This window comes from Dama dama, chromosome 16, assembly GCF_033118175.1.
Source record: "Dama dama isolate Ldn47 chromosome 16, ASM3311817v1, whole genome shotgun sequence".
Classification (NCBI taxonomy): Eukaryota; Metazoa; Chordata; class Mammalia; order Artiodactyla; family Cervidae; genus Dama; species Dama dama.
The window spans coordinates 11,520,530-11,544,013 of NC_083696.1; the positions used below are offsets into that span (position 1 = coordinate 11,520,530).

The 23,484-nt window shown below is 40.9% G+C and overlaps 1 protein-coding gene across 5 annotated transcripts in view; it reads left to right on the plus strand.

Moving 5' to 3' along the window:
- Positions 1-23,484, plus strand: part of ECPAS (Ecm29 proteasome adaptor and scaffold) — a 110,855-nt gene that overhangs the window by 71,120 nt on the left and 16,251 nt on the right. For all 5 annotated transcript variants that reach the window (XM_061163436.1, XM_061163435.1, XM_061163433.1 and 2 more), the window contains 18 exons: positions 612-713; positions 3,551-3,674; positions 5,428-5,573; positions 5,999-6,053; positions 6,994-7,108; positions 7,671-7,739; positions 8,454-8,571; positions 8,808-8,975; positions 12,808-12,887; positions 13,572-13,677; positions 14,472-14,519; positions 15,580-15,701; positions 18,254-18,404; positions 20,152-20,217; positions 21,547-21,636; positions 22,401-22,467; positions 23,163-23,254; positions 23,334-23,400. In XM_061163436.1, the coding sequence (XP_061019419.1) occupies positions 612-713; positions 3,551-3,674; positions 5,428-5,573; positions 5,999-6,053; positions 6,994-7,108; positions 7,671-7,739; positions 8,454-8,571; positions 8,808-8,975; positions 12,808-12,887; positions 13,572-13,677; positions 14,472-14,519; positions 15,580-15,701; positions 18,254-18,404; positions 20,152-20,217; positions 21,547-21,636; positions 22,401-22,467; positions 23,163-23,254; positions 23,334-23,400 (1,786 nt within the window). The remainder of the gene's footprint in view (positions 1-611; positions 714-3,550; positions 3,675-5,427; positions 5,574-5,998; positions 6,054-6,993; positions 7,109-7,670; positions 7,740-8,453; positions 8,572-8,807; positions 8,976-12,807; positions 12,888-13,571; positions 13,678-14,471; positions 14,520-15,579; positions 15,702-18,253; positions 18,405-20,151; positions 20,218-21,546; positions 21,637-22,400; positions 22,468-23,162; positions 23,255-23,333; positions 23,401-23,484) is intronic.

Genomic DNA, 23,484 nt, shown 5'->3' on the forward strand with positions numbered 1-23,484 from the left:
TTACTGCAAGTTTAATAGATATGTAATCTTATTCTCAATCTAGCTGTTTTTTAAAACTTACGGAGAAGATTGCAGTATAATTTTTATTAGCTGTTATTAGCTAGTCATTACCATCCAGGCATATGCTGAGCGCTTCACATGGTTTAGTTAACTGAATTCTCAGAAGGTCTAGTGAAGTAGGTATGCTTGTCATCTCTGTTTTCCCAGAGGAGGAAATAACAAAAAAGTGAAGTAACTTGTCTGAGGTCACACAGCCACAAAGGCTACTAAAAATGGTCTAGCTGTGACCCGATCTTAGGTTCTTCTGGACCCAGAATCTACATTTATAACTGTTATGGTTTGTAGGGTACTGAACTAGTTAAAGACTTTGTGCTTCCTTCTTTTGTAATGGTGGACCCTTAATAAACTTAGTTTCATGTCTTTCAACCTCCAGTGTCTTATAGACGTAATTCTGGACAATTGGATGCTTTAAAAGAAAAACAAACTTGTACTGATGCATTTAGTTAGACAGATTCCTCCTCCCTGCCTTCTCATTTTTCTCCCAGAAAACATTTCTCTGGGACCAAGCTGTTATATACTTCATTTAAAAAAAAAATTCTCTGTTCTTGCAGATGAAAGAAAGAGCTATCCAAACACTGGGGTATTTTCCAGTTGGGGATGGAGATTTTCCTCACCAGAAGCTCCTCTTGCAAGGTCTGATGGATTCTGTGGAGGTATTTATATTGCTATCTGATTGTTGGTCATTTAGACAAAAGACCTTTTTTTGTTGTTGGAATTTTGCGTGTTGTGAGGTTTTAAAATGAGACTTTCATTCATTCATTTACCAAGTTCTTACTGAGCACCAGCTGTGGACTGTGCTAGTCACAGCATTGATTGAGTCGCCTGTGCGGGGAAGTCCTTCTCTCATGATTTATTCAGTACAGTATGGTGCAGGGTGAGTAGAAGGGGAAATATACCCTGTCAGCTGGCTGTGGGGAGTAGGTGCTGGTGTTCTGGCTGCTCTTGAGTCTGATGTCTTCTCGATAAACGTCCAGTGTGGTGGAGAAGACCTCCAAGTCGACAGCTGCTAGCCAGCGTGATCAGTGACTCAACACAGCCTGATCTGGCCCCAGTTGGGCTTCGGTTGTTTTCACTTACATTTTTCTTCACCAGCCTCTTTGTCCGTCTCTGTTCTGAGCTTTTGAAAGACCCTTATTTACTTCCTTCTTTCTCAGGTTGTTGCATCTACCGTAGGGGAGATTCGTTAGTTCTTTGTGCTTTCGTCCTCTCCACATTTTTCCTGACAACATTTATCACAGCTTCTAATTGCCACTGGACTGAAGGCAGAGTTTGTTTTGTAACCCTGCAGCCCATAATACTGGGGCCTGGTGGTGTGATTGTTAGAGTCTCGATAAAGTAGTTTTGAGGTGAAATTTTTGGACAAGGAATTAAACTCATGTCAGATTCTCCTTGGATGTCACTGACGTTGTAACCTCTTGGGGGAAAGTTTGTGATGTCTGGTTTCTCATCCTTTTTCTTTTTTTAAATCTGTGAATAGACATGGGTTTCTTCCAGTTTTATATAAATAAATGAAGGTTTGTCTCAATTCTTAACTTGCTACTGAAGACATTATAAGAGTTTAGAAATTTAGAAATATGAAGAGTTTGAAACATGCTGCAGAGATTAAAGGATATAAAAAAAAAAGAGCAAGAATCAGAAGCAAAATTTACTCACAGTCAGCTAGGACAGAGTTCTAAAGGTTTTTGTTGTTGTTGTTGTTTTTTCTTTTGACTTTATTATGGAAAACTTCAGACATGCACAGAAGTAGAGAGAATAATGTAATGATCTCTATTCAGCCACTTTTATTTCTAGAATCGTTAAAGTCTAGATATCGTCTTCACAGATGGAGTTAGGGAGTTTTGTTTTTGTTTATAATGCCAACTACATTGTTATTAACATGTGAACGTGTAAAAACAGGCATGTAAAATGAACCTCTATTATGAGACCCTCTGTGTTGAGATAGCTTTTCTCAGTTTCGAGTTGCCAAGAGCAGCTTTTGACCAGGAAAGCTGTAAGGACCAAAGCCCTTGAAGCATTTTCCTCAGAGAAGGAGGTGTGAGGTCTCAGCACTTGATGCCTCAATAAGCCTAAAGCCCTTGGCTGATAGGGCGTGTGTGTCTGTGTGTCTGTTAGTCTCAGTTGTTTCCGACTCTTCGCGGCCCTGAGGACTGTAGCCCACGAGGCTCCTCTGTCCATGGCAGGCAAAAATACTGAAGTGGGTTGCCATCCCCTTCTCCAGGGGATCTTCCTGACCCAGGGATCGAACCCGGGTCTCCTGCATTAGCAGGGGGATTCTTTACCATCTGAGCCGTCAGAGATTGAGCTTGGATTAGCTAAACTATCGTCTGTCTCCCTTTGTAGAATTCTTCCAAAGGACGGTATTCCCATAGCCCTCATGCTCTCTGTTCTTCATTCTCTTCTTATTCTCCTATCTTTAAGTCTCTTCCAGTTCCTAGCAAACATGAGAGAGAAATGCCAAAGACTGGCCCAATTCCATATCAGTTGTGATTCACAATTGTGACATGTGTCAATTTCCAAATCTGATTAAAAAAATTTGGATATATGTATAAAATATACATAGTTTTGATTTTTGAAATAATTTCAAATTTAAAGTGAAGTTGTATGAATAATTTAAAGGACTCCTCTATATCCTTCATCCAAATTCACTAAATTACATTTTACCACATTTGCTTTTTTGTTCTTTGGGTTTTTCCTAAACCATTTGCAGTGGTGATTTAGTCACTAAGTTGTTGTGTCTGACTCTTTCGATCCCAGCCCGCTAGGCTACTCTGTCCATGGGATTTTCCAGGCAAGAATACTGGAGTGGTTTGCCATTTCCTTCTCCAGTGGATCTTCTGGATCCAGGCATCTAACCCAGGTCCCCTGCACTGCAGGCAGATTCTTTACCGACTGAGCTACCAGGGAAGCCCTGCAACCATTTGAGAGGAGCTTGCAGGTATCATGTAATTTAGGTATACAGAGACAAGATGTCTGTCAGTGATAAAGGCCAATGTTATTGTGCCGTTATTACCAATCAGGTGTCTCCTAGTCACCGTTTGTACGTTTACCTTGTTTAATCCCTATGACCTGAACGAGGTGGGTGATGGTATTATTTATGCTCATGTTAAAGATGACATCGAGGCTCAGAGTTTAATGATATTAAACTTAACCGGTGAGAGACAGAATTTCCATTGAGATGTGTGTGGCTTCACAGTCCATGCCCTTCTCCCCAAGTGAATGATTCCAGTCTTCCAAAGATTAGAAATCACTGCTTAGTGGTTCTCTGCCTAGGTGAAAAGTGCAACGCGGCCTTTGGGAAAGATCTTGAAGTCATTCTTGGGCGCTCTGTCCCCTCACCCTGCCCCACTTTCCAACCATCCTGTTAGAGCATTCCAGGCAAAAGAGTGGAAACAGCACGCTGAGAACCAAGACCAGTACGAGCCTTTGTATGGAAATAGATGTTTTTGGAAAATGTTCCCTCTGACCCTGGCTCTTGTCCCCTTCATTGCAGGCCAAGCAGATAGAACTTCAGTTCACCATCGGTGAGGCCATCACCAGTGCTGCGATAGGAACTAGTTCCGTGGCCGCCCGGGATGCCTGGCTGGTAACCGAGGAGGAGTATACGCCCCCCGCCGGTACCTTACAGTCAACTAATCAGTTTATTCCCACCGTGTAACCTCTTCTGTTCTTGCTACCACCTCTGAAGCCAAAGAAAAAATATGTACCTTCCATTTTGACTCTTTTTCCAATAATTATATATGTCTTCTGAGTTTGGCTCAGTCAAGAAAGATAGTTGGTTAAAGGAGACGGAGCACAAAATGAGCAAGAACCGTTTCTTTAGTCCTCTGGCAAGGAGGCCGAGGAGTTAGCTGTCGATTCCCTTCAGACCTGTGCTCTGTCCATGAGGATTCCTTGGGGTGTTTAGCCAGTGTCAGAGGTCAAAGCCTAGCAATCTCCCAAGTTTTGTGTGCCCCGATTCTTTTTTTTCTTTGTAATTTTCCTTTTTTTTAATCATTTTTTAATTGGATGAAAACTGCTTTATGATGTTGTGTTGGTTTCTGGGGTACAGCAACGCCTGTCAGCCGTAATTAGACATGCATCCCTCCCTCTGGAGCCTTACTCCCCTCCCGCACCCCGCCGCCTGCGTCAGTAATTTTATTTATTCCTGGCTGTGCCGGGCCTTGGTTGCTGCGTGTGGGCTCGTCTGCAGTTGCAGTGTTGGGCTTCTTGGTGCAGCGGCTTCTCTTGTGGAGCACGGGCTGCAGGGTACTTGGGCTTCAAGCGGCCGGGGCAGGTGGGCTCAGAGCACCGGCTCAGTAAGGTGCCTGGGCTTAGCTGTTCCTCGAGGAGTGGAGTCTTCTCAGACCAGGGGTCGAGCCTGTGTCTCCTGCATTGGCAGGCAGATTGTTTACCGCCAGGGAAGCCCACCCCTGATTCTTTATCACACAGTGCCAATCATGCTGCAGGGACGTCTATCCGCTGAGTTGCTCTGGCCTTTAGTGACCGTGTGGGTGAAGGAACATGCACTTTCTGACTACGCGTTACAGACACAGTGACCTCACCCCTCTCGTATGCTGTGAACACCCTCCAGGGCACAGGATGGCTCTCCATAGCAAGGTGTTCTGCTGAGGCTAATCCTGCCGGCCTCAGTAGTGCTGAGGTTGGGGAACTCTGAAGGAACAGAGGAAGGAGAACAGTGGTGTAGGAGCTGGAGGAGGAAAGTGAGGTTAATAGAGGTTAGTTTACGTGTTAGTTTTTACATGGGAGATGGGAAAGATACAGCAGAGAAAGAAAAATCACTGACACCAGAGAAAATGGGGATAATGAAAATTAAGACAAAATTAGCACCACATTGTAAATTAACTATACCCCAATAAAAATTTAAAAACAAATGAAAACCATTTATTTTAAAAACTTCATGTGCATTTAAGGTTCAAAGGGAATATGAACGAGGGGAAATAACTTTTTTCCCCCTACAGTCACGATTTAAATGAGTAAAATTACATTAATCATATGGATATTTAAAAAATTAAGACAGTGTCTTAGAGAAGTTTCAGGCTCAGAGCAAAATGAAGAGGAAGGTGCAGAGGTTTTCCACACCCACCACCACTGCACATGCCTAACGTCCCCCATGTTGGTGATAATTTTTCATTCTAGGAAACTAAAGGTGTCTGAGTACCTTTGAAAGGTTAGTTAGTTTATGCTAGGCTCTGAAGTGAATGATTATCAGTTCCTTCAGCAATTTATTTAAATACTTTATTCATTTAGATATTAATATGTAGTAGGATTGTTCTATTGAGTAAATGTTGATTAAAATTTATTTTTTTTTTCAGGAAGCTCTATTCAGTGATTTTAATTTGCTTCTTGTCATTCTTTGCTTTTCCCTAGGAGCCAAAGTTAATGATGTGGTCCCCTGGGTGCTGGATGTGATTTTAAATAAACACATCGTCAGTCCCAACCCACATGTGAGGCAAGCAGCGTGCATCTGGCTCCTTTCTCTTGTGAGGAAGCTGAGTACCCATAATGAAGTGAAGGTAGGCCATCTATACATGTGATCCAGCTCTATTGCAATCTGTTTATGAGATATTTATGATAGGCGGTAGGAAGGAAAATGTATGGGGGTAAGGGCTGTTAACCAGCAACACATACTTCAAAATAAGCTACACATGACGGAATGAAGGCTGATACCTGATACATATGAACTGGAGGATGACTCTTAACCTGAAGGTGTAAAGTCAGAGCAAGTGGTGAGGGCGGGGAGGTTTGGACTGTGAATGGACTGCCCATCAGTGGGACAGCCTTCAGGTAACTTGGCCACCTTCAGAGATGAGGTACAGCAGGGTTTGTGACTGCCTCAGACTGTGAGACTTCACAGGCGGTGTGTACCCCGAGAGCAAGATTCTCAGTCTCCCAAGGTGGTAGAGTTTCAGTGTTCTGAATGTCCTTTTTCTTATTTCAGTCTCATCTTAAAGAAATCCAGAGTGCATTTGTTTCTGTTCTGTCAGAAAATGATGGTAAGTTGTTGGTAAATATTTGATTTCCAAACTTCTTTAAACTTGTGTCTTAAATTTTGAAAAATCTGGATTATGACCATAAGAGAAGGCTACAGGCAACTTGATTCTTATGTACTTATTCATTGTGTGTGTTAATTGCTCCGTTGTGTCCAACTCCTTGCAAGTCCATGTACTATAGCCTGCCAAACTCCCCTGCTTATGGTATTCTCCAGGCAAGAATACTGGAGTGGGTTGCTATGCCCTCCTCCAGGGTATTTTGCTGATCCAGGGATCAAACCCACATCGCTTGCATCTCTTATGTCTCCTGCATTGGCAGGCAGGTTCTTTACTATAGCGCCACCTGAGAAGCCCATTAATTTTATTCATTAATGAATCATTTATTCGTTAGATCAGTTTTGCATTTGAAAGTGGAGCTGAGACTATCTTTAACATTCGTAGCTTCTACTAAATGATAGCTTTCTTCTACTTAGGATTCATTTTTCCCCTTTGTGATTTAAGCTTAGGAGAGGGTGCATATCTATGTGTTAGATATTTAAATAGTAGCTTTGTTTTATAAATTGTTTTAAAGATGTGATATAATATTGACTTTCCATTTAAAAATTACCCGTGGGTCCTCCTGACATTGATTAGCTCTCACGTGTGCGCCGTGCGTCCACTGACTGTCTGTCACTGTGCACTGCACGCCACGGCCCCGCAGGGTTGGCTTGATGTGTGAGGTGGGTGTTGTGTGAATGTGATTCTCAGTTACAGGGACTTGGCTGGTGGCCTGTCCACTCGGATGATTTAATACATTTTTTAACAAAATAAGTTGATGGTGTTTTCATATCTTTGCTTTGATGTCATTTTTGGTTAATGTTACAAGTTTAAAGTTTTTTTTCACTTGATGGCTAGAGAACAAATTTTTCTTAAAAGAATATTGTTTTGTCTGACTTTTGTGTAGAACTGAGCCAGGATGTTGCCTCGAAAGGCCTTGGGTTGGTGTATGAATTGGGCAATGAACAAGATCAACAGGAATTGGTTTCTACTCTTGTAGAAACACTGATGACTGGCAAAAGGTACGGTAAACTTGAAAACTTCAGATTTGAACATGCAGGGCAAGTTTTGCAGATACCAAGAATATGCAGTGAAAGAGAAAGTTCAGCTTTTGATTTTCCTGTTTATTAAGTCTTTTCTAAATTGCAAGTCATCAACTGCTATGCTGTGGACAACAGTTTAATTATCCAGTGTATACTGTTTAGAAAGTAAACTAAATTACTGTTTATAAACATGCCAAGAAGTCAGGCTTTGAAAACTGAATGAATGATCTGGGGATAGGTAAAGCATTGTATTACAGAAGTACCATAATTAGGATTGGCTAAATGGAAATGAAGACAGGAGAGAGGACTTGCATGTCCCGCACAGTCTGATCTGAGAAGAGAATCCTTTTGTTCTTCCTAGACTTCATTTTACAAAATTCTCAGGCTAATGAGAGGGGTGAGTTGGCTTTACATCTTACTCACTGTAGATACTTAATAGGGAGTTTGATTTTATCAGTTTACAGCTGAAATGTATACATTAGTGGAATGGCAGTATGAAAATTCTGAGGCTCATGTAAATTCTTGCTGTTGTTTTGTTTAGAACTAAACATGAAGTTTCCGGAGAGACAGTGGTGTTTCAGGGAGGAAGCCTTGGCAAAACCCCCGATGGGTAAGTGCGGCAAATCCAGCCATCATTGGAGACGCCTTCCGTCCAGTGGAGAGAACACTCCAAGCTGATTTACAGCCTCGTGGGAAGTGTTGTGTGTTAGCGGAAGAAGAACCTTCAGAGAAAAAGCATAGGTTTTTAGATTCAGTTTCCTGGAAACCAGACCGAGATGGAGCTCTATGTACTGGAATTTGATTGAAGGGGACCTCGGGATCCTCACCCGAGGAGTGAGGGGGCAGGACACGGCCAGGAGCCAAGAAGGAGCTGAACGGCTGCCCACATTTACGAGGTCCTGACCCATCAAGGAGCCCAGGACTGGACTGGGAGGGCGATTCAAAAAAGTTCTTATCACTCTAGCTTAGCAAAGACGTAGGGAAGACAGAAGTTGTCCTCAGACGGCTCTGTCAGGATCCACAGACTCTGGTGCACAGTGTACTGAAGAATTATCGCTGCCTCGGAGGTGACGAGGGCTCCACCCGCACGGGCATCGTTAAGTGCCGTAGGTCATTCACCAGCTGTTGCTGAGAACTGAATTAGGCGACTTCTTACATTCTCCTCACTCTGGTTCTCTGCCTCTGTGGTAATGAGATAACTCAGTATTGGAAATTTAGTGAAAAAGTAATTTTAAAATGTCCTAGTGATATTCGTAGTGTACTTTTTATTAGTCTGGAAGTAGAGAAATACATTACTGCATACTTTTTGGTTCTTGTTTTCAAGCCAGGGCCTCTCTACTTACAAGGAGCTCTGTTCTCTGGCGAGTGATCTTAGTCAGCCGGATCTGGTGTATAAATTTATGAATCTAGCCAACCATCATGCAATGTGGAACTCTAGGAAGGTAAGTGGCTGTTGCTGGACAGTTTTATTTTTTTTCTTCCCTTCAAATCAAACCTGCCTCACTGGCAGACGGTGACAATTGATAACGCAGTCTGATAGAGCTGGTATAGTATTGATACTATAAATGAGGCTGTCTTCAGGGACAAGGTTAGGAGGGAAAGTTTTGTGGTATTTAATGTGTTAATATTTTATTGCAGTAGGTGTGTCTGAGCCACTTCATCTGTTACTGTGTTTTAGGGTGCTGCATTTGGTTTTAATGTAATTGCTACCAGAGCTGGAGAACAGCTGGCTCCTTTCCTGCCTCAGCTAGTTCCACGTCTTTATCGTTACCAGTTTGATCCCAACCTTGGCATTCGACAGGCCATGACAAGTATTTGGAATGCACTGGTCACTGATAAGTCAATGGCAAGTATCTGTCAACCCTTGTCCCAGATCACAGGTGGGATGTAAACCCAGGCTTACCTTCCTTTCTCCTCTGTATACCTGTTTGTTTAAACAAATAGACTTTCTTTTATCTTCTTGCTTTCTTCCTCCTTTTAGGGTACCAAAGATGCTCATGGCATCATTTACTGAAACCTCAAAAATGGAAGTAATGAAATGTCTAGTGGGTAGATGGTTAAGGAAATGTCAGTATATCCACACCAATGGAAAACTATGTGTTGATAGCACTGATGCAATGGAGAACAGGAGGTAGATGAGGAAGCAGGCAGTTACCATGTTTGGCTGCTTCTCATATTCTCTCGCATTGTTAGATTAGGATTTCTCAGGACTTGCCTCTGAGTACCTTTTTCTCTCTCTACTTTCTCCTTTGAGATGAGCTATCAGTCCCAGGGCTTGTAAATGTCACCTTGATTATGATGGCTCCCAGTCTTATTCTTCTGACCCAGGCACAACTTGTGTTCCTGACTTGTATTGATATATCTCACTGCCTGCTTGACATTGTCACTTGGATGTCATTTCAAGATATGTTAGACCTAACACGTTCAGAACAGGACTTAAGAAAAACAGCCTTCCCTTGGGACTTCCCTGGAGGTCCAGTGGTTAAGAGACTGTGCTTCCACTGCAGGGGATGCAGGTTTGATCACTGTTCTGGGAACCAAGATCCCACATGCCATGTAGCCAAAAACAAAAACCATCACAGCCTTCCCGCTCTCTTCTTGTATGTCCATCCATTTACCTAAGCTGCAAAACTGGGCATCATCTTGATTATTGTCTGTCTCATCCCACCCTCAGTTGAATCTAGTAGCAAATTCTATTGATTCTTCTTCCAAGGTATTTCTTTCTTTCCTTTTTTTTTTTTTAGACTGCACAGTGTGGTTTTCAGGCTCTTAGCTCCCTGACCGGGAATCGAACTTGAGCCCATGGCAGTGAAAGCACTGAGTCTTAACCACTGGACTGCCATGGATGGAATTCCCTGCAAAATATTTCTTGAATCTACTCTTTTTTTCCTAATTCTTCCCTGATGAATACGTTGTCATCTTTCTTTTCTATTTGCCCTCCTTCATTTACTTACCAGCAGTAAAAGTGATTTTTAAAAATGCAAATTGGATTGTGTTTTGGGTTGAAATCCTTTGGTGGCTTCCTAGATCACTTTATTTTTTATTGATTTATCTTTTCAAGTGGATAATATTTTATTTTAGCTGCTGTTTTCCCAAGGAGTAGGTCAGGGAGCGTTCCATGGTGAAAAACATGAAAATATCATGGATTAAATGATATAGTTTCCTTCTGTTATTGATTATTAAATGTATTATGATTTATTATTATTCCATTATGATCAAACACATTTTGTATGATATCAGTCCTTTTAAATGTTTTGAAACATTTTATGACCTTGCAAATAGTGACCCTGGAGAATGTTCCATGTGTCCTTTAGAAGAATTTGCATTCTGCTATTATTGAAAAAAATGTTTTATAAATGTCTTTTGGATCTAGGTAGTTTATCATGGTGTTGATCTCCTGTCTAGTTGTTCTACTTTTTTTTTTTTCTGTTTTGTATTTCTTTAAAAATTTTTTAAAATTTATTTTCAGTTGGAGGGTAACTACTTTACAAGATTGTATTAGTTTCTCCTGCCAGCAACATAAATCAGCCATAGGTGTACGTATGTGCCCTCCCTCTTGGAACTTCCTCCTCCCTCCCTTCCCATCCCCCCTCCCTAGGTGGTCGCGGAGCACCGACCTGAGCTCCCTGTGCCGTACAGCAAATCCTAGTTCAGATAATAAGCCCCATGACCCTTACGGTGTCTTTCCATCCCTAAGCATGATGCGGCCCGTTCCTCTCTCTCCAGTCTGATGCTAGAAGGCACCAGAGGGTTTCATTTTGAGGGTTCGATGAGTTCTGTTTGCTCTAGGAGAGTACTTGGTACAAATGAGTCAGCCAAGATCTCGTCGGCTGAGTTCAGGCTCTTGAGATGTGAGTGTCATCTCTCTGCATGGAAGGTAAAGCCACAGGTGAGGATGAGATCACTGTGGAGACTGTCTAGAGACATGGGCTTAGAAAGACATCAATTTCTTTAATTTTAGATGAGTTATTCCCTTCCTCTCTTGGTTTTCTTGCATATCATCAGTGAGGATAACAAAACCTCTCTTACCTAGGAGAGTAAAAGTGGAAAAGCCATAAGTTTTGAAGTTCTGTTATTGTTGTTTAGTTGCTAAGTCCTGCCCGACTGTTTGCGACCTCACGGACTGCAGCATGCCAGGCTCCTCTCTCCTCTGCTGTCTTTCAGAGTTTGCTGAAATTTGTGTCCATTGAGTCGGTGATGCTATCTAACCATCTCATCCTCTGCTGCCCTCCTTCTCTTTCTGTTTTCCCAGCATCAGGGTCTTTTTCAATGAATCAGCTCTTCACATCAGGTGGCCAAGTGGAGCTTCAGCTTCAGCACCAGTCGTTCCAATGAATATTCAGGGTTGATATCCTTTAGGATGGACTGGTTTGGTTTCCTTGCTGTCCCAGGGACTCTCAAGAATCTTCTCCAACAGCACAATTTGAAAGCATCAATTCTTGGGTGGTTTGCCTTCTATATGGTCCAACTCTCACTTCTCTACATGACTACTGGAAAAACCATAGCTTTGACTATACCAACTGATGTTTGCAAACTGATGTTTGCAAAGTGATATCTCTGCTTTTTAGTATGCTGTCTAGATTTGTCATAGCTTTCCTTCCAAGGAGCAAGTGTCTTTTAATTTCATGGTTCAGTCGCCATCCACAGTGACTTTGGAGTTCAAGAAAATAAAATCTGTCATTGCTTCTGCTTTTCCCCTCTTCTTTTTTGCCATGAAGTGAGGGGACTGGTTGCCATGATCTTAGTTTTTTGAATGTTGAGTTTCAAGCCAGAGTTTTCACTCACCTCTTTCAGCTTCATCAAGAGGCTCTTTAGTTCCTCTTCACTTTCTGCTATTAGGGTGGTGTCATCTGCATATCTGAGGTTATTGATATTTCTCCCAGCAGTCTTGATTCCAGCTTGTGATTCATCCAGCCCAGTATTTCGCATGATGTGCTCTGCATGTAAGTTAAACAAGCAGGGTGATGATGTACAGCCTTGTCGTATTCCATTCCCAGTTTTGAATCAGTCAAAGTGAATCTGCTATCAGGGTGTTGTTATCATCAAATGGAGAAGTGTATAGCAAAACTGAAAGGTTAAATTCATCTTCATTCTGAACAGTCAGATCCTTCTTCATGTGCCAGACACTGTGCAGGGTACCAGGGAGGCAAAGACAAGTGAGAGGCTGCCCCTGCCCTTGAGGTCTCAGTGTGGGGGGCAGGATGGTCACTGTGCCGTCCGATATGAGGCACTGAAGCAGGCGCCGTGGGCACCAGGGCAGGATAGAGGATTCTTGTCTGTGAAGGTGAGGCCTGATCTGAATCTCGGACAGATAGAAGTTAGCCAGGCAAGTAGGTGATAGAAGAGCTCGAGGTAACGTGTGCCAGGAAGCAGAGGTGAGTGGAGGCGAGAGAGGACGGGAGGCCGTGGGAGCCAGAGAGTTGCATCGGAGGTCTTCATATGCATACCTGGGTGATTGGACTTTATTATCACACACTGAGGAAAATAAGAGATCATGCTTGCATTTTAAGGTGATTGGTTGGGCAGCTTTTAGCAACCAAAGTGGGGAGAGAGTTGTGGACTGAAAGGCCTAGAGAGACACTTAGGCTGTTACATATAGAAACACAGTGTGGTAGAGATGCATCATTTGATTATTGATGGATTTTGCATTTTTAATTTTATCCTTTTACTCTCATTAGGTGGATAAGTATTTGAAGGAAATTCTTCAAGATTTGGTTAAGAATCTAACCAGCAATATGTGGCGAGTTCGAGAATCCAGGTATCATTTTTGGAAATATAACTAGTCAAAACTGCATTTTTTTTTCCCCTTCAAATTTCCAAGTTTTATACCTTGTGCAAAAAGAATGAGTTAAAACCACTAAAAAGCATATTTCTGGTTGGGTTAGACCATCAATAACATTTGAGCTATAGCCAGTGGTTTTCCTAAGTTGTCTTAGTTTTCCTAAGTATGATTTATTGGGTTGGTCAAAGTTTGTTCAGATTTTCCCATGCCACCGCACTGAAAAACCTGAATGAACTTTTTGGCCAGCCTGATTAGAATAGCAGCTCACTTGTTGATGTCTTTAGGATGCATATATATAGTCTCATAACTTTGTAGGGTAGCATTTATTTATGTATAAATAATTTAGGTCTACTCAGCATCTGCTGTGTGCTTGGTAGTGTGCTAGGCCCTGGAAGTAGATCGCTAAGTAAAAAATGATGATGTGTCATCTGAAAGTGATTATATTATAGTTGTGGGACACAGATGTTTGATGGTTGTAAATGCCGTATGCATGTGGTATATCTCAGGCATCAAGGAGAGAGTACTCATACCTGTCTTGGAGTAAAGAACCCAAGACTACAGGTAGAGGCAGAAACCGTATTCTTATCTGGTATGAATATTTTGTAGTAAAAGACTGAGCTTTTTTGATCATATATCTGAAACCAAATTGTTTATTTTCAGCTGCTTAGCTCTGAATGATTTATTGAGAGGAAGACCCCTAGATGACATCATTGATAAACTTCCAGAAATTTGGGAAACCCTCTTTAGAGTACAAGATGATATAAAGGTACTGTATAAATAAACCTGCATTTATTTGTAGGCTAGCATAAATTGGAATTGTTAAGATATGTATGTTACATATTTCAAAATTCAGTATCCAGACAACTTTTTAGAAGACCAGAATTTTCCAAATTTTCCTCCAAAGTTTCAGTCTTGATCTGTCTGTGAAGTGGTAAGGTTAAGTATCTTTAGGTCTAAATTTAATTACCTTTTTTTTTTTTTTTTTAAATAAAGGGTAGCTACTGCTTGATTTTCTTTCAGTAGAGATCTTGTGATGCTATTGATGAAGGACAAATAATAGTTTAGAAATAATCCAGTATAACTCTACTTTGATCAGTTTCATAAGTTGGATCAGTCATTCCCAAATAATGTGTCCAGTTTTTCTCTGAATTTTGCCTTGGCAATCTCAATTTTGGATTTTTCAATCTTACAATTAAAATTAGATGCTTCTTTTTTTTTTTTCTGTATTCATCAGAGATTTTTTAGGTCTTTGAGAATCTTCACATACATCTTCACACAGTTGATTTTATAATCAATTTAGTTCCTAAGCTGTTATACTTAAATATACATATTTTTGTATGGTTAAGATAGGTTGTATCTAATTTAAAAAATAATAGTCCATCATGGTAATATGCTCCTTGATGGGCACAGAGCCTAGTGAAAGACTGTTTTTACTTGTTAATGAAAGTGGGGTTTTTCATCAGTTTGTGTGGATTTGGAGGCATTTTAAATGCATATTTGGGGGTAGATAAGATGGAAACTCTGACTTGTATGATATCAGACTTCTCTTTTTTTTTTTAGGAATCTGTACGAAAAGCAGCAGAACTAGCTCTGAAAACTCTGAGCAAGGTGAAAACTCTTAATCTTTTACTGGGGGTAAAGTGGGGCAGGATTCTATGTGACAATGAAAATAACAATTTTCTGTCATATAAAGTGACATTTAGTTGCATTGTAATTGACTTCATGTTACAACCTACTGTTCTTAACAATGAATGGCGAAGTGAAAGAAAGTGAAAGTCACTCAGTCATGTCCTGACTCTTTGCGAACCCATGGACTATCGTCCATGGAATTCTCCAGGCCAGAATACTGGAGTGTGGGGTAGCCTTTCCCTTCTCCAGGGGATCTTCCCAACCCAGGTCTCCCGCATTGCAGGCGGCTTCTTTACCATCTGAACCACAAGGGAGACCCAGTGAATGGGAAACTGGGTGCTATTACATTAGAATATGAGTATTTTTAACAAAGTTTATCTCTGGGCTCTTTAAATGGTCGGCTCTTCTGGGCCTTTATATAAGATATGACTTTTTCTTGACTCTGAAGCACACATTACATTTAGATTAAGCAACATCTATTCTCTTCATTATTGCTCTGTTTATGTGTTAACCTACCTTTCATAATTATGAGATTGGCAGCATTTTTGAAACTAGTTTCCCATTTGCGTTTTGTTTTGTGGTGTATCAGGGCCTTCTAATGTGTTCTAGCTGTACACGCCTTGCTGTAAGTCACACTTTTAGTACAGGTGTTTCTTCTTCCATATTTGTGTTCCTGACCTCTGTGCTATGCTGCCATCCAAAGTTACTGGTGATCATCATGGTAACAATACCTTAACCCTCTTCAGAGTGCTTTCTTAAATGGTTTCTTATTTCATCTTCAGCTGTTGCCTGTTCGACGAATTAGAAGACCAAAGCTTAGAAAGTAAAATGTGTTACCAGATTTTCTGTTTAGTTATTGGCAGCCCTAGGACTCAACCCCAGATCACGAGGTCTTCTTTTTTTCTCTATGGAATGGTAGAAAGTGTAGCATCACTTACTCTTTTCTGTGGCTGTAGGAAATAGGAAGCGTTTTGTCAGATGAACGCTTTATCGGATGAGGGGTCAGGTCTACTAATTTCTGTGCTCTTTTGTCTGTGAGGTCTGTGTGAAAATGTGTGACCCCGCCAAAGGAGCAGCTGGCCAGAGAACCATTGCTGTCCTCCTGCCCTGCCTTCTGGACAAAGGGATGATGAGTCCAGTGACAGAAGTTCGAGCCCTCAGGTTTGAATCAGCTGATGAGATGAATATGCTGGATTCACTTAGTTCTTAGCCATCCAGTAGAAATTGGATTTCTTCAAAGGTTAAGATTCTGGAACATATGGAGAAGAGAGTTGAAATCCATTGGGGTGACCCAAGAGCATGTGTGAGAAGTGGCAAGTCAGAACATATTTGCAGAGACGTTCTCTTGGGAACCTTGCTTCTGTCCAGCGTTCTGCCACTCTGCCTCAGCCTTGAGTGAAGTGTGTTCTTTTCTTGTCATTGGCCTCTGCCCCCAGCAGGCACATCTTGTTATGCCTCTGTTAAACAAGGTCTTGGGAAGCTTGCTTGTTGATTATACTACTTAGTAACATTTCACCAATTATTACATTTAAAATAAGCTGTTTACTACCTGTGAAATATCCAAGAAACACATATTTAGATCTATATGGCTCTTCTAAGTTAAAGTCAGTAGTGGGAGATTCTAGTTTCGTTTTTTTTTCTTTTTAAACTATAATACTATCTAGAAACTTCATGAATTCCATTTTTATTTCACTTTTTATATTAGATCGAATTAATAGTATCAGCACCATTTTGTGGTAATCAAGTAGTTGGTTTGGGAAAGTTCTTTTTAGAAGGATTCAGCTAACAAATGCAGAGGCATGATAAAATTAGGATACCACCATTTTGCTGTCCTCAGTAAGATGACCCAGGTAATGATCGTAAGTGGCTCTAAGTCCACTGGTGAAAGGCTGATGGGGAGGGGTACAGTGGATGGTTGGTTTGTGCTGACCAAACTTGAACCCTCTGATCACTCTTAAGGGCACAGAAAAAGATAGCATCCTGATGTGATGGGATAGGACATGACAGACCATCTATAAAAGATTTTTATTAAAAAAAAATTTGAACTAAACTTGATTTAGCCTGCAGATCTGTATAAGCTACAGAGGAACATGTTAAGTGATACCACTGGAATATGATAAGTGAGGACAAATAAATTATAAGAAGAAAAGAGGGAGAAGGGCACTGTGAAAAAAAGATTTAAGAAATGCAGTAAATTGCAATGTGTGGATGGACTCTGGATTCAATTCCATCAAACCAGCTCTTAAGCTGGTTTCTGGAACAATCAGGGAAATTTGGATATTAGATGATATGAAAAGAATTCTTAATATTTTTTAAGTGCGAAATGGTATTTTGATGATGATGAGTCCTGCTCTCTTGGTGACACATACTGAAGTCAGGGATCATGCTTCAAAATACTGTGATGTGACCCAATCAAAAAATGGGCTGAAGAACTAAACAGACATTTCTCCAAAGAAGACATACAGATGGCTAACAAACACATGAAAAGATGCTCAACATCACTCATTATTAGAGAAATGCAAATCAAAACCACAATGAGGTGCCATTACACGCCAGTCAGGATGGCTGCTATCCAAAAGTCTATAAGCAATAAATGCTGGAGAGGGTGTGGAGAAAAGGGAACCCTCTTACACTGTTGGTGGGAATGCAAACTAGTACAGCCGCTATGGAAAACAGTGTGGAGATTTCTTAAAAAACTGGAAATAGAACTGCCGTATGACCCAGCAATCCCACTTCTGGGCATACACACTGAGGAAACCAGATCTGAAAGAGACACGTGCACCCCAATGTTCATCGCAGCACTGTTTATAATAGCCAGGACATGGAAGCAACCTAGATGCCCATCAGCAGATGAATGGATAAGGAAGCTGTGGTACATATACACCATGGAATATTACTCAGCCGTTAAAAAGAATTCATTTGATTCAGTCCTAATGAGATGGATGAAACTGGAGCCCCTTATACAGAGTGAAGTAAGCCAGAAAGATAAAGAACATCACAGCATACTAACACATATATATGGAATTTAGAAAGGTGATAACGATAACCCTATGTGCAAAACAGAAAAGGAGACACAGAAATACAGAACAGACTTTTGAACTCTGTGGGAGAATGTGAGGGTGGGATATTTCAAAAGAACAGCATGTATACTATCTATGGTGAAACAGATCACCAGCCCAGGTGGGATGCATGAGACAAGTGCTCGGGCCTGGTGCACTGGGAAGACCCAGAGGAATCGGGTGGAGAGGGAGGTGGGAGCGGGGATTGGGATGGGGAATACGTGTAACTCTATGGCTGATTCATATCAATGTATGACAAAACCCACTGAAATGTTGTGAAGTGATTGGCCTCCAACTAATTAAAAAAAAAAAAAAATACTGTGATGGTAGGGGTAAAAAGTATATGTATGATCTGTATGTATGGTGGATGTATAAGTGAGACAGAATTGGCCAAAGGTTGCTAATTGTTGAACTGGGTGGAGAACATAATAGAATTTCATTTATGATCCTCTCTGCTTTCATACATGCGTGAAATTTTCTTTAATCAAAAGTAGAAGCAAAACCCAGAAGAACAACACAGAGCTAAGACCAGGCTCTGAACCCAAGGGAGTGTGTTCCTTAATGCAGGAAACTGCAGAATATCCTCATGACTAGACTTGTAGGGCTACTTCCTTTTGTTAAAAGGACTCAAGAGTTGTGTTTGTGTGTCTATAGTATCAACACCCTGGTGAAGATCAGCAAAAGTGCAGGAGCCATGTTGAAGCCGCATGCGCCAAAACTCATCCCAGCTCTGCTGGAGTCCCTAAGCGTATTGGAGCCCCAGGTTCTCAACTATCTGAGCCTCCGGGCTACTGACCAAGAAAAGGTGAGCTGACAGCACAAGCGTATTGACAGTTACTGTGAAGGGCGAGCCCTGTTAAGGTACTGAATAGGTCCTCCAGGGTCCTTGGTCAAACTCCACGACTCAAATGATACTTCCAGCACTCTCGAAACAACTTGACTCCTATAACCACATGCGGTGGTTTTTTTTTTTTAGTAGTGGGGTGGGCGGGGAGGGGACTCATACACTATTATGTGAAGTGAGTGAAAAATGACACTTCTAGCCAAAAAAACGTATCAGTGCATTTATTTAACAGAGTTTTTGGTATATGTTTGTTTATTTTGTAGGGGTTAAGTCTACACCCTCAGAGTCTTTCTCTATGAACCATTCTTGTCCTACAAGTCAAGAGGATTTCTAGCTAGACTTTGGCATGGTTCAAAAGTATTTTGCTTTTTAGGTATACTGTAGTTCCCTAGTCTCTTAATCAGAGTTGTGGGTTCTTTTTTTTCCTTTAAATTACAGATGAAATATATTTGCTGTGAAAAATTAAAACGACAGAGAAGTGTAGAAAGTATTCCCCCAGGAGTCCCCTCTTCTCTGGCAGCGCAGTGTCATTCCTGAGGAGTACATGCTGTCAGCAGTTTCCTGTGTCTTCTTTCAAGTTCTTTTGTAGTCATAAGCTACAAAATCAACAAACACATTAATTTTGAAATAGAATCAAACTATAAATGTTGTTCTGCAACTTGATTTGTGTTTTTAACAAAATACCACATGTGCATGTCCATCTGGTTCGTTCTTTTTAGTGCATGTGTAGTATTCTGTAGTGAGGTTATTTTGAACTTTTGTGCGAGAGATTTTATATCAAAAGTTATGAATGTTCTGTTTTCCTCCACATCTGTGCCAGCATTGAATATCAGTCTGGCATTCTGGCATAAGAATCTCATTCTAATTTACAGTTTCCTGTTGTTAGTGTTGTCCATTGTCTTTTCATATTGTGTTAGCCATCTGTATTTGTTTTGTGAGTTGTATTGTTTCTCCTCTATGTTTGTTCTTCACTCGTTTATATTTTTGCATCTGTCTTTATTAGAACTGTCACGCTCCTGTCCTGTGATCGTAGAGGCTTTCTCTCGGTTCAGTGTTTGCTTTTTAATTCACCGACACTGTCCTCTTCTCATTCGCTTTTCCTCTGATACTGCTCTTTCTTCTTCAGTCATTCTTCCCTCTTTCAGCAGTAATCTTGCCCTTTTCTGTGTTCCCACCTAATAGGTGTTGAGAATGAAGAAACGTAAATTATAGCTCAAACTTCGCAGCTGTAGGCAAGTCACTTCTATATGCCTAATTTTTCTTGTTTATTATGTCTGGATAGTGTCAGCCTCTCCTGCTCCCTAGTTCTTGGACTAAAATACCATGTGAGGGTCCATTGCATAGTTAAAGGAAAACATGTATGAAAATTAAAAATCATGTCTTAGATGGAAAATTACTTAATCTGTGTATTTATTGGATGGAGAACCCGAGGCTCCGGAAGGCTGGATAACTTGCTCAGAGCCATACTGGGGTGTTAAAGCTGTCGTTAATACTGAACTGTCATCTGCATTTCTGACCTGTGGTGAGATGCTGCCTCTACATATCTGTGGTTGAATGCAGGACCGAGGAAATTATTTAGACTTGTGTTTTAATTTGCTGTATCTATATATTCTTTTTAAAAATATTTGTTAATTTGGCAGTCTCACCCAGCGGGAGTCTGCGGAGGTTCTTTTTAATTGATCGAATGTCCTTGCATTTGTGTTCTCAGGCTGCAATGGATAGCGCCCGACTCAGTGCTGCCAAATCCTCTCCCATGATGGAAACAATCAACATGGTCAGTGCCTCCTATAATGAGAACATTTGTTGGCTTACTTCAGAGTGTAATGTTCAAAGTCTTCAGGTTACAGTGCATTAAATGAATTAGAGATTTAAGGGACGACTCAAGCAGCTGTTGTGACTCTCGTTTTTTCTTAAGAGTTCTTTTTTCTTCTCCTGTATTGTTAAAGGAACACTTACTTTCCCCAATACTAGACTCTATCAGTCCAGATTTGTGTTATGCAGGGAAACAATATATTAAAAGATTTCCCTGTAAATCCATATCTGTATATCTTTTGGCCTGCCTGTCTAAGGAAAGGTTCAGGTATTTGTCTCTGCCTGAGCACTGTCTTGGGGACCTAGGAAGGTGTAAGCTGGAGGAGTTCACAGAGTAGACAGCAGAAAAGGTAGGGAGGGAGAACTGCACACGGTTGGTAGGTTGTTCGGTTAAAGGAAGGGGATTTGCAGAAAAGAGCTGGTTGGCACCAAGTTTCAAAGTTCCAGTGTTTGTGGAGTCGCAGATTAAGAGTCTCTAAGGTCACAAAAGCCGGCTCTCCTGTTCCTGCCCTGGAGTGGTTAATGAGAACTCATGAGCTACTGGAAATTGTTGTGCTAGGCAGATCACAAGATTAGACAAGAGAAGAAGAAATTTTTCTAGCGCTAACTGGGGAGTTATTACCAAAATTTGGTCTAAAGATGTTATATTTTAGTTGGATGATGGGGGAAGAAAGCTTAAAGAAGTAGAAATAGTTAGCAAACTTATAGATGTATTCATCAGTAATAGAATGTAGTGGTTACACTTTCAAAAAAACAATATCACAAAATCAGCCTAAGAAGTCAACTTTAATAAGATGGCTTGGTAGGGCAGGCCTCCTGAAGAAGGTCAGTTTTAATCTGGATTGATAAAGAGAAGGTAGACCCAGAGAGATCCTTTCTTCTTGGGTGCTCATTTTTTATTTTCTCCTTTATAAATTAGTGCTTTTTATTATTTTTTGTTTATAATGTTGAACTACTGATAAATGACTTTCTTGTGTATAGTATAATGGTGGTTTTAACACTGAAATTAGAGCAAAATCAAACCAGTAGTTTTTCAACTTCATGTCAAAACCAGTTGGGTGCGTAGTTGACATGGGCAGTTTTCTGGGGGGAGTGTGGCTGGTTCCCCAACCAGGGATCAAACCTGCTCCCTCTGCAGTGGATGTTCACAGTCCTCACCACTGGACCACCGGGGAAGTCCCAGGCAGGTTTTTTTTTTTTTTTTTCCTGTGGCAGTTTTTAATTGAAGATGTGGTACTGACTTACTTAATTATTTCCTTAAGTTAACTTTATATTTATTCTCTTCCCAAAGTGCCTGCAATATCTTGATGTGTCAGTGCTGGGTGAGCTAGTTCCTAGATTATGTGAACTGATCAGAAGTGGTGTAGGTCTTGGAACCAAGGTAAGCAAGTGTATTTTTTACCAGAGAAATTTGCATCTTCATTAGTTTAGGCCACAAACATAGAATAGATGTCATGTGTGAAATACATTTTATTTCTTAAAACCCAATACTATTTTACATTAACTATTTTGTTTCTGTGACTGCATTAGTAACTTAAAACATGTAGCTCATTCAGGATATAAAACGTGTGACTTACTCAGTAAATATTGTCTCCTCTGTCCGTGGGACTTCTCCAGGCAAGAATACTGGAGTGGGTTGCCTTCTGGTCTCTCTGTGTGCATGTGTCTTACACACTGCCCTCTTTAATGGCCACAAGATACTTATTCTCTTGTGTGGCTGGAACATCATTTATTTTAACCCATCAGGGAACATCTGATTGGTTTTCAGTTCTTTTGATTCTCCACAAAGCACTGTGATGAATGTCCTTGGATACATCTGAAGCTACTTCCTTTGGTTAAATTACTAGAAGTGGAAATTTTAAAACAAGAATGGACAGGATGGCAGGTTGCCCTCCCAAAAGACTGTATGAGTCTCCTTCTCACTTGCAATGTATGCGCGCCGTGTGCATTGGTGCAGCAAAGGTTCCTGCTGGAAGTCTTGAAGAAAATCTTCATGTTAGTAATTTAAAATAAGAGTTTTTCTAGATGGTCTCTTGGAGGGGCTGTTAGGCTTTGCGTATTTCTTTAAATCTTTGACTCCTAAAACAAAGCTTGATAGAACACTGTGACCATCAGATTTAGACCTTTGCCTTTGTAACCCTGTAGGGAGGCTGTGCCAGTGTCATTGTGTCATTAACTACTCAGTGTCCCCAGGACCTAACACCTTACTCAGGTGAGTTTGTCTCAACCGTGTGGGGCGATGTTTTGGTATGGCCATGTCTTGTGTGACAAGGTTTTGAAAGGAAAAATAATGGTCATTGAACCATGCTTGAGATACTGTGTACTTCTTCCCTCAAGCTCCCCTGCCCCTACCTTTATCTCTCTTTGCAAGAGGTACAAGATGATCAAGTTTAGCAAGTTTTCACTGGTTTACAGATTTTATTTCTTGCTGGTATAAGGAGGTGACAGTATCTTCTCTTCTGGAGGATTTGTAATTTTATATCAACATTTTTATCTTCTTGGATTGGTTTCTAGGTGGGGCTGATGAACTTTTATATAAGTACCTTGCTCTCATTTTTGCAGCTTTCCCCCCAGTATTCTAGACACAGATTATTATTTTTTTACTTATGTATTTCTTGGACACACTGTGCCATATGCAGGATCTTGGTTCCCCCTGGTGCCCCCTGCATTGAAGCACAGATTCTTAACCATTGGACTGCCAGGGAAGTCCTGATGCAGTTTAATTTTTAACTTTACACCAAGCAAAGAGAAGCAAATGGATAGTACAAATGTAACGTGCAAGGGCTCTAGGCTACCATGGAATAAATCAGATACTAACTACAGGTTTAAGTTTGTTTGGGTCCTGGGAACAAGAGCAGAGCATTCAGTCAACCAGGTGTCAAGATTTTCCTCCTTTGTTTGCACTAGGTAAACTCATGAGTGCTTTGCTTACTGGCCTGACTGACCGGAACAGTGTAATTCAGAAATCCTGTGCATTTGCCATGGGCCATTTGGTTCGGGTGAGTTGAATTTCTTACTTAGTTAAGTAAGTATAGTGGCATAATTACAGAGAAATGACTGGGATCGTTTCTCTTCCAGACCTCACGGGATAGCAGCACTGAGAAACTCCTGCAGAAGCTCAATGGCTGGTATATGGAGAAAGAAGGTACCTTTCTTTTCCTGTTTCAGTTACTGTTAATGTAGATGTAAACAGCCTAATGAAACAGGACAACTCAGGTCTTAACCTTTC